The sequence below is a fragment of the Cotesia typhae genome, unplaced genomic scaffold (assembly GCF_013202065.1).
Source record: "Cotesia typhae breed Kobodo isofemale line unplaced genomic scaffold, CoteBio_Ctyphae contig_43, whole genome shotgun sequence".
NCBI classification, from domain to species: domain Eukaryota; kingdom Metazoa; phylum Arthropoda; class Insecta; order Hymenoptera; family Braconidae; genus Cotesia; species Cotesia typhae.
The window spans coordinates 1,190,474-1,201,693 of record NW_027423752.1 but is presented as its reverse complement, the minus strand read 5'-3'; the positions used below and the strand labels follow the sequence as shown (position 1 = coordinate 1,201,693).

The following is an 11,220-nucleotide window of genomic DNA, read 5'->3' as shown; positions in this document are numbered from 1 at the left end:
CATCCAAATTGGCGCTTCTCTCGTCATCGTCATCGCAAGATTCGGTTTTTTTAAAAGAAGTTATATTGCCAATTTTTTACTTTGAACATATAAAATATCATAAAAGAGCAAAGTCCCAAAGTAAACCGACTTTTATTTTATTTTTAAGTGTACGTAATCCTGAGCACGTTTCATTAAATTATAAAGCTATTAAACACAAGCTACTTTATGGTCTCCTGGTATTTCGGGGGCTTGTCACGCAATAAACCCTTTTTTATTTCATTAATTAATATGCCGAAAAATTGTATAAAACTAACTATTGATCCCTACGTTAACAGTGATTAATTACGCGTAAAAAAGTCAAAAATAAATTATACATTATTAAAATTTATCAGTTTAATTAAATAAAATTAATTACTTTAATTTTATTGAAAAAAATAAACTTTTAAAATTAACAATAAAATTTTTTAAGTTAAATTTAAATTATAGATTGAAGTGATAAAAATTATTAAAAAACTGTAATGAGTTTGTTTTCTTAAAATTTACTTAAAATTCCAAGAATTGGCCGTACTTTTGTCATTCAAAAATAATTTTATTAAAAAATGATATTTATTAAATTTTTATAAAATCACTAAAAATCACAGTAAATTGAATGAATGCTCATATTAATTGAGAAAGTTCTTAGTGTGTTATTTTAGATGATAAAAAAAAAATTACTCTGGTAGGATTATTTTTTCGACCAATTTCCCTGCCACATGCATCGATCCATAAACACACACAAAAAAAATTTAACTTGAATCAAGAGAAAAATTCTTAAACCAAAAAAATAATTTTAAAGAGTTTCATTGTGTTGGATCAAAGCGAAAAATTCTTGAATCAAATGAAATTTACTTAAATCAAGAAAAATGTCTTAGTTTAAGAATTTTTCTACTCAAGTCAAATCCTTGAAAATTATTTACTATAAGTAAATTTTTTTTTCTGTGCAGACAACACATGCACAGTACCTTTCTTTTCTGGGTGAAAAATGGCGCGAAAGATTTAAAAGTATTTGTATTTTATTTTAATCATATTTGTGGTAAAAAATGAAATTATGAGGCGTGCAATTTTGGATTTTCCAAACTTTTTGAACCCACTTGACTCATAGAAACACAATATAACGCATAATATAATTTACAATTTAGATACGAGTTTCAACATTTGGCTAATTAATAATATGAATAATATCCCGACTAGAAATTATTCCCAAGCATACCTGGGGACCCAATTGGCTATTGATGGGGCAAGCCCAATAGGGTTATCCCTATTGGGATATGATTGGGGCCATGTTGGGTAAACCCAACGTTAAAATAAAAAAATTGCGAATGGGTTTACCCAATTGGGATATACTTCGGAACATGTTGGGAAAACCCAATGTAAAAATTAATGACTCGTGATTGGTTTGCCCAGTTGGGTTACTGTTGGGATTTTTTTGGGGTAACCCAACGTCAAAATAAATAACTTGCTGTGAGGTTTACCCGATTGGGAACTAATTGGTAACACGTTGGGAAAACTAAACCTTCTTATCAGTAACTCGCTGTCGGTTTTTTCTTTTGAATATTTTTAGGAATACATTAGGTTATCCGAACTTAAAAATCGACGCATAATGATACAGTATAGTTACCTACTAATGTTTTTACAATAGAAATGTCAACTTAAAAAATAATTTTAATTTCAAAACGAATAAATAATTTTCTAGATTATTTATTCGTTTTGAATAGTGTTAGTGTAGTCTTCGACTACAAGGTGGCATCTTACAAATATCATTTATCAATAACCTAAAAATAATGTTAAATCACGTTTTGTAAGTGTTGACATACTTTATCAAAAACTTTTTGTGTTCTTAATTAACTTGTGTTGTGTAAAATTAACCAAAAATTTTATTCATAGTTATTGAAAAGTGATAATAATTTATTATTAGTAATTGGTTTTTCATTTAAATCAAAATATATCAACTGTGTAGTTAGTAGCATAGTAATAGTAACTATTAAAAATGTCTATTGGTGATCGTGAGTACGTTAAACGTGAGCTTGGACGATTAAGAGCCAGAAGACATCGAGGAACGTTTCAGCTTCAAGATGATGGTCAAATGGTTGATCGTGATCACAACTTATCATCTAGTTCTAGTGATATCGAAGATGCACCCGAAGCAATTAATGATAATAATAGAAACTTTTTCCTGAATAATGATCTCGATGGCTATGTATCAAGTGACAATGGTGAACAAATTGATGACGTGGATAATCATGAAGAAATTGATGTTGCAGATCAAGAAGAATTAAATGATTTTAGAGAGTTGTTAGAAGATAGTGAAGATGACATGATTGGTGTTGACGAAGAAAATGATATAGATGAAGTTGAGGAACTTCGTCAATGGGCATTGAAGGAACCTCCACTTCCACACAGTAGATTAGATGATCTCTTAAAAATTTTACGAAGAACACGTTATCCTGAATTACCTAAATGTTCTAAAACATTTCTAGGGACAAATAATTTTCCATATACCATAGAAAAATTAATCGACAACGATTCAGGAGAATTTGTTTATTTTGGAATAATAGAGAATTTAAAAAAATGTGTAAATCCAGAGTTACATGAAGTCCGTCATCTTCAATTACTTTTTAATATTGATGGTTTACCTCTTTATAAATCTAGCTCCATGCAATTCTGGCCTATTTTGTGCAAAGTATTTCACCAACCCGATATTTATAAGCCTTTTACAGTAGCCATTTATTGTGGAAATCACAAACCCAGCTGTGTGGAAAGTTACTTAAGAAAATTTGTCATTGAAGTAAATCAACTTTTGGAATCTGGAGTGCAAATAGATAATTTATTATTTCAAGTAACAGTAAAGGCATTTATTTGTGATAGACCAGCTCGATCATTCGTTAAGTGTATGAAAGGTCATGGAGGTTATTGGGCTTGTGAACGGTGTGAAGTTGAAGGTGAACGAGTAGCAGGACGCACAATTTATCCTATAAATGCAGCTATGTGTACACCAAGAACTGATAATTCATTTCGGAACCAAAGTAATCCTCAACATCACATTGGTATATCACCTCTACTTAATATTAATCCTCAAATTGATATGATAAATGATTTTTCATTAGATTCAATGCATTTAGTATATTTAGGAATCGTTAAAAAATATTTGACTATTGGCTCAGTAGTAATATCAAATCAGTAAAATTAAGTAAGAATATGAAAGATTTATTATCAAGTTTATTACTCCGGCTGAAGTCGCAAGTCCCTCAAGATTTTCAGAGAACAACTAGGTCTCTAGATAATATTTCAAAATTTAAAGCTACTGAGTACTCATTTTTATTATTGTATGCTGGTCCAGTAATTTTAAAAAAGTCCTGTCTGAAGATGTTTACAAACATTTTTACTGTTGCACGTGGGGATTAGATTACTATGTTCTAAAAATTTAGCTATTCAAAAAGTAAATCATGCAAAGTACTGTTTAAAATTATTTATTCAAACGTCAATAGTTTTATATGGGAAACAATGCCTCGTTAGTAATATGCATAGTCTATACCATCTTTCTGATAACGTTCAACATATGAACTGCACGATCCCAGAAGTATCTGGCTATTCATTCAAGAATTATCTTGGAAAATTAAAAAAATACATTCGAACTGGAAATCGCCCACTTGCTCAAGTATGTCGGCGATTAAGCGAGTTATTTTTAGCTAATACAGACAAACCTACAATTCCGGCTCGTATAAAAATTCTAAAACAATTACCTCCGGATGAAATGAATGATATACCGATTAAATGTGTTGAGTTTGAACAGTCAATTATTACATCAAAACATCCAAACAATGTAGTAATGCTGTTAAATAAAAATATAGTGTTAATTGAGAAAATATTTATACCAGTAGGTGAAAATTCGATTAAAATATCCGGCTTAAAATTAAAAAAAAAAGGTCCTATTTTTCAATATCCATTTAATTCAGAATACCTTGATGAATGGACTGTTAGTAAAAGAAACTGTCAAAGAGTAACAGTTCCATTAATTAGCATAGATAAAAAAATGGTACCCTTTTTAATAAATATAAACAATACAGAAAAAATGTACGCCATACCTTTATTACATATGTATTATACAAATCTATTATACTCTTATAGTATTATAGAAATTACTACAAAAAGGTAATTTTATTAAATAAAATTGAAAAAATTGATAAAATAATAATTATATTTTAAAGATTTTTTTATCAATAATATAATTAAATATCAGAAATTATCCTAATGTTTGTGAAATACTTACAAAAACTAATTCTAAACTGTTTTCAAACTTCATAATAATTGTAAAAAAAAAAAATAAAATTTCTCAAATAAAACATTTTTATTTAAAAAAAAAAAAAAAAATAATTAAAAACTTTCAAATATTAACGTCTTATTACTTATTTAATTAAAAAGAAATAAATTTATTTCAAACTATAACATCAAAATAATCCCTATAGGGGATTTATTTATTATAATTATTTATTATAAAATATTTACTACTTTCAATTTTCATCAACCTATATTATTATTATTATTATTATTATTATTATTATTGTTATTACTATATATGGCGGTAAAATCTAATAGTTGTTTGTGTAACACCAGCAGTGCACGTGGTGGCGAATCTGTGACTATAATATATATAAGTTCAGACAGGTCCGCGCCTAAAACAAAGAACTATCAGATAAATACTTATACACTCGTGACCACTGCATCAAAGAACGTTTGAATAACGCATCTAATCAAGACGCTGCTTTTCTGAAATAATTTATGGTTATATTACTGTGCAAGATAATTTATAAAAATAATAATAATAAAAAAAGTGCTACGCAGTGCAATATAATTGATAAAATATTAATTAAGTGCTAGTATAGTGAATAATACAATTGATAAAAATTATGTCTAATTCAAAGTAAGAATTTGTGAAATAATTAATTTTTTTTGATTATCTTACACTGATTTTAATTTTATATTGGCATTAATATTTCTATTTATTTTAGAAAAAATCATAAATATCAGTTGATTGTTTTTTTGGACGACAGTTCGAAGAAAAGTATTGATATTGTTCCCAGTTCTTGGTTGTCATATGACAAAATTACGGACAATACTTACTGTAAATTTATGCCAGCACCATATGATTTACAGAAATTTAAATTATTGCAAAATATGGTTATGAAGTGTGCTGAGCCTTTGTCTTTATGGTCCGAATACCTCGTGGACATTCGAGGCAGAGCAAGTATGTTATGCCTTTCATTTATTTACATATTTATATTTTATTTTTATCATTTTTTAATTATGACACTGAAATTAGTCGACATCTAAAAATTTTTATTATTAAATAAATTATCACAAAACAATCTTTTTAAAAAATTTCATGTGTAAAAAACTTGAAATACTAAAAGTACAATTTCTTAAACTTTTTTTAATTCTAATTTTTATTAATGAAAAAAAATCAGAAAATTTTTAAAAGTCTGCTAAGTTCAGTGATCTTAAATTATGTGGGTTAACTTTTGTAAGCTTAACTATTTTTTTATTAAAACGTAACGTGTTATCTTTACAATTATATTAATCATTAATCAATTAATATTACAGATACATACAAAGAAGCGGAAAAAAGACTGGAAACTCTAGACAAAAATGCATACGCGTATACTACTGATAATGAAAAATCTGCTGAACTAACAGCAACAAGTGACAAAAAAAAATTAAAAATAAAATCACATGCTGATAATGCAGATGAAATAAAAGATCTATTAAACAAAAGCAGTCTGAAATTTAATGAATCGCCAACAAAAACTGGTATGTACAATTTAAATGAATTAATTAATTCTTTTATTAATTATTCTATATTTTTTTGTATAGATTCTGATAAACCAAGTGACTCAGATGAGGAAGGAGGAACCATGAAATTTCCTAAGAAAATAAAATTACAGCGATCTGGCAAGAAAAACAATTTATCTCCGTTATCACCGTTACCATCTTCAAATGAGTCTTCATTTGAAACTCAGTCTATCACGTCATAAAAAAAAAAACGATTCAATAATATGAAGAAAAGAGATTTGAAGCAATCTGACCAAAATGTCGACACATCTCTTTCATTTTCATCATCATTATCATCATCCAATAAGACTCCAGCCAAATCTGGTGCTACTTCACCGTATAAGAAGCGATCATTATGTTCAACAAAATTAATGTTAAGTTCCAACAAAAAAAGAAAAATTCAGGAACAAAATATGAATATTAAAAAATCCAAGCTTGATACGATTAACTGTTTAACAGATAAAAGTACATCTGCTTGTCTATTGGACTCTATAGGGCATGATATAGGGCAGGGTGATGAAAATACAAAAAAAATTATGACAGATCATAATGAAAACGCTCTTCAAAGACAAAATGAAACTTTAGCAGTAGATGGTAAGTTTTTTTAGCGTATTTTAATTAGAAAATATCTTAGAAATTTAATGCGTAATTATTGTATTAATTATTATTTTCCATTCTACAGAGAAATCAACTGTAATCAAATATTTCCAAAGTTTGTGTAAGCAAATTGCATGTATAAATTCGCAACTTGTCAACAATACGTCAGAGTTAAAACTTCTACAAATCGAGATGAAAAAATTAAAAATTGTTCATGCGATAGCAATAATAACGAAGATATTAGTGAAAGTACAAATGATGACAAGCAAGAGGCAGAATTTAACTTCCCTATTCAAGAAGAAGAAATTTTCATTAAATTTAATGATAAAATTGACACTGATTCTAAGTTTAATGAGTCTTTGGTAAAGTATTATTCTTATTTTTATAAATAAATAGAAATAAATTTATTCAATCGAAAACCAATTTAATACTAAGCATTTTTTAAACAATCAATTGTCAAAAGTTTAATTATGAATTAAACTAAAAATTTAACAGCTTAATTAATTATTATAATTAAATAAAAAAAAGGTTAAAAGTTATAAACATACTCATTTTTTATTTAATGAAAATGTTCAATCAAAATATTGTAAATTTTTTTTGATGAAAAATTTTTTTTTGATAAAAAATTGATTGATTATATTCCTTACGTTTATCAATTTAAAAATAAATTATCGAACAAACAATTTTCAATTTATTGATTTTTTATATTGCTTTAAATCATTTATTGGAAAATAAATTATCGATTTAACTTTCAAATTCGAAATTATCGATTTAACATTTAATTGTTCACTACAATATCTGTATTAATGAGTGTAATAACCTACTGAAAATTTAAATATTATTGATATTATCATTTTCTGCAAATAGTTAATCGTTTTTAAGAAAATTGCAGGGATCAATTGGTTATATGATAAATAAGGATTGATTAATTATTTAAAAAAGGATTCTTTAATCTACTGAAATATAGAATATACTAGTTAAAAATTATAAGTTATAAGTGTCAAATTGTTTGCAGAAATGTCAGATGATGCAGCATGTCAACAAAAACGAGACTCTCGTAAAAAATATGAGTCGTCTTATTCGAGCATATATTTCCCGTGATATTGCTCTAAACTATGTGCCATCAAACGTGTCACATGTTGATAAAAATAAAAAGTTTTCAAGACATTAAATTTTTACACTTCTATTGAAGGTGAGTTATTTTACTATAATATTTATTAATTTTGCTGAATGTATATCTTTAACTATTGAAAACAAATTTTTTTTTAATATTTTAGATATTTTATTAAAAAAATTGGGATCAAATACAGCTTATGCTGTAGACAAACCGGCAATTTTAAATGGTCTAAAATCGGTTTTACGAGGAGCTCGGGATTGGGACGGCCATGGTCTTCTTCGAAAAATAAACAGTATGAAGAAAAAAAATAATAGTGTAGTAGAATGAAATTATTCTTATTATTTATTTTATTTCAATAAAAAATTAATTCTAGCAAATCTTTTGTATGTTGGGATTTTATTGGGTTATCTTAGGGTTTATGCAGGGCTGACCCAATTGGAACCCTGTAGAGTATGCCCAATTGGAATATAGTTGGGTACACCCCTATGGGACCCAATAGGGATTACCCGATCGGGACCATCTTGGGTGCTGCGTTACATCCCAATGTTGGGTTCCCGATTGGGCACCCAATTGGATTCCAATTGGTTTTACAATTTTTTTTCTAGTCGGGTATATAATATCTCACACGAAAAAAAAATAATGGAAAAATTACAGTTTCAGATTGTAATTATTACATTAAAATGTAAATATTACATTCTATAATGTAATTCTTATAAAATCGTTAATAATTACAATCTGAAACTGTAATTTTTTCAGTTTTCATCACGGAGCGCCACTTTACATTATATAACGTAATTTTTCCATTTTCCTTTTTTCGATGCATTCTCACATGTACTTCTGAATGTTAATATGGAATTACATATATTTTCATGCTTATGATACTATTTGACCAATCACGTAAGGCATAGTTCGCTTCTACACACAAAAAATAAATTTCTTGCGCCAAGAAAATTTTAAGAAAAACAAAAGTTATTTTGGAGCAAGAAGAAATTTTCTTAGCACAAGAAATTTATCTTGTCTCAAGAAACTTTAACTTCATTCAAGAAATTTTCAATCTTCCTTGATATTTTCTTGAGCCAAGAAAATTTGCACTCCAGTCAAGAATTTTTTTTTCAGTGTATTCATGATATATTTTAACATTTTTCATCTAAATTATAAGAGTGGATAACAAAATTTTTAGTAAAAATTCGTACGTCACTACCAAATTGTATAAAATAAGGATTAATAGACAAATGTCTACCGTGAGCAAAAAGTTTCAGCATTCCTCGATAAAAATAAGCACCAGCCATTTTATTCGCCTAATTGAGTTACACTGTTTGTTGTTGATGCCTCGCCGGGTTTAGAGCCTCGCCGTGTCTCTCAGATTGCCTAATCGATTATTAAGCCCAACCGGTAACCGGTGGCTGAGATATTCGAATCTATCCTCTATATTGTATAGGTATATATAAATAGCCACCAAAACCGCCTCATTTACTCTCTGACATTCGCGGCCCAAGAATCCCGGGTGGATGGTGAATAATCTTATCGATTAAGGATTAAACGCTCCTCTAATACCCGCCGTTTATATACTTTTTATCTTAATTAAAATAATAAAATATCTTGACTTCGCCTACTAGCGACTCCTAGATCGACGCAAATTTCTTTCCATTCCCATGGAATTACAAACATCCATACACGAATTTATTTTAAATGATCGATGAAGAATAATTCAAATTAATGAATTTTATAGATAAAATTATAATAAAAAATGTATAATATTATTTAGGATCCTTTCGAAGGGAATCCCTTGAGAAGCATGGGAATTATCAAGATCGCGTATACAAAACGACTTATCGTCTCTAAAAATCATCAGATCGTGTTCCTCATGACTGTGACCATGACGTTCTTCTGTTCTTTCGCTACTCTGGCTACGGCAACATTTTATCCGCTGTGGATTGTGTCCTTTCTTTTGTGTTTATAAAATCTAGGACCCGAGACGGATAATAAAAATCTACGGAAGAATTGACTAAATCCATGATTTAGAATTAGAAAAATTTGACGACGGTTTTCGGAAAAAATTAATCCGTGATATGAAGGTTATTTTCCGTGAGACACGAGTTTTACATTCCAAAAGTTCAATTTTAAAGTTAATAATTATTTTCTTCAATGTCACTTTCGAGTGATACAATCAAGGGAATCTAAATCTGTAGAGTTTGTCATTTTTGTTCAGTTATGACTAATTTACTACACTTACGATTAAGATTAAATTTTTGATAATGTACAGAAAAAACTCAGACGTGAACAATAGAAGAATTTTTAGAAAATTATACTGAAAAAATTCGAAAAAAAACCTGATTTTTTGAATCATCAATAAAATATTTTGCATAAATTTTCTGATATTTCTGTATGTGGCCCAAAATGCCTTTATATAACTTGATATGTCCATATTAGGTCTAATATGGTTATATAAACTCATATATAATTTTTCAACCAAACTTAGTTCTAAAAACCTCCAACAGGTGGCGCATGAGCATGAAATATTCTCGCCACAGAAGACTTAATTTTAAGGACTTAATATAAAAAATTAAAAATTTTTTTTTCCTTCTAAGGAGCCTTTCAGGCGCTCATTTTTCATCTAACCAATTTTTGTCAATCATTACATATTATTTAACATAAATATTTGTGAAAAAGAACAAAATATTTTTTTCATGATAAAAAAAAATCATAAAAATAATTTTTGCTGCTCTCATCTTTAATTGTAAGTATATAATTATTATATTATCCTTCAGAATATCAGAGAGTAGTTTAACATAGCAATACAATAAATGATAAAAATATCATTCTTATTATTATTATTTTATTTTTATTATTATAAGTATATCAATGGTTTGGTCAGACTGAAAAAAATTTAAGTAGACGTATTTAGTTTTGGAGCGAGCTGATCTGGGATGATGCTTCTACCTCCGCGTTATACCTCATTCATCCTCATCCTCATCCTCAGCTCGATATACTAAATTTTGTTATTTATTTTGGTCGGGGTGGTGTATCATTATAAACTCGCGTGCGCTGCCCCCGGTCATTCTCATCTCATCTCATCTAATCCCTCCTCCTGGCGTCTCGAGATTTCTGGCTGCCGGACCTCGGACCTCATCCTCATTCCCAATACAACTTACAAGACAACATCGATCCACACGCACTTCCATCGACAATTAGCGGCGAGTGTGTAGTATGCGTGTGGGCACATTTTACTACAACCATAAAAAACTACTCGAGTTTAGCACACTTTAAATAAAATTTTATAAAATTATTTTTTATACATTTTTAAATGAAAATTTGTCCTGGGTTATTCAATGCACATTTAAGGTCACTGTCCTTTCGATTTAATTTGATAATGACGCGAAAAACGCGATGATAAACGACCGCTGAAAAATATTTGAATAAGTAAGATGAAGACGAAGGGAGGAGCAGCTAATTTTAAAGACCGAATTTCAATTCTGACAGCTCTGGGAAGCTAAAAGTTATCTTCCAGATAAGGACGAAGGATGAGAAGAAGTTATGCAGCCGAGACAACTTTAATGCCCAAGCGAACCGGAGCAACTTCAAACTTCAAGAAAAGACGCAGACGTTATTTAAGTAATTGAAGATTTTTGCATCTTCATTCGTTCCTCTTTTTACTCTCC

General features: G+C 28.6%; 1 protein-coding gene across 1 annotated transcript; it reads left to right on the top strand.

The window, feature by feature from the left end:
- Nucleotides 1-4,422: 4,422 nt before the first annotated feature.
- Nucleotides 4,423-6,635, top strand: LOC141528333 (uncharacterized). The gene is made up of 4 exons (XM_074244334.1): nt 4,423-5,263; nt 5,620-5,826; nt 5,890-6,441; nt 6,530-6,635. Exons 1-3 carry the CDS (start codon nt 5,149-5,151, stop codon nt 6,048-6,050), a joined length of 483 nt encoding a protein of 160 aa, XP_074100435.1. The 5' UTR covers nt 4,423-5,148; the 3' UTR covers nt 6,051-6,441; nt 6,530-6,635.
- Nucleotides 6,636-11,220: the final 4,585 nt, after the last annotated feature.

Bases quoted from the DNA above. Each gene is read 5' to 3' on its own strand.
- LOC141528333 (XM_074244334.1), top strand. From the start codon at position 5,149: ATGCCAGCACCATATGATTTACAGAAATTTAAATTATTGCAAAATATG. The intron at 5,264-5,619 runs GTATGTTATGCC...TTAATATTACAG, and splicing joins GGACATTCGAGGCAGAGCAA to ATACATACAAAGAAGCGGAA. The intron at 5,827-5,889 runs GTATGTACAATT...TTTTTTGTATAG, and splicing joins TGAATCGCCAACAAAAACTG to ATTCTGATAAACCAAGTGAC.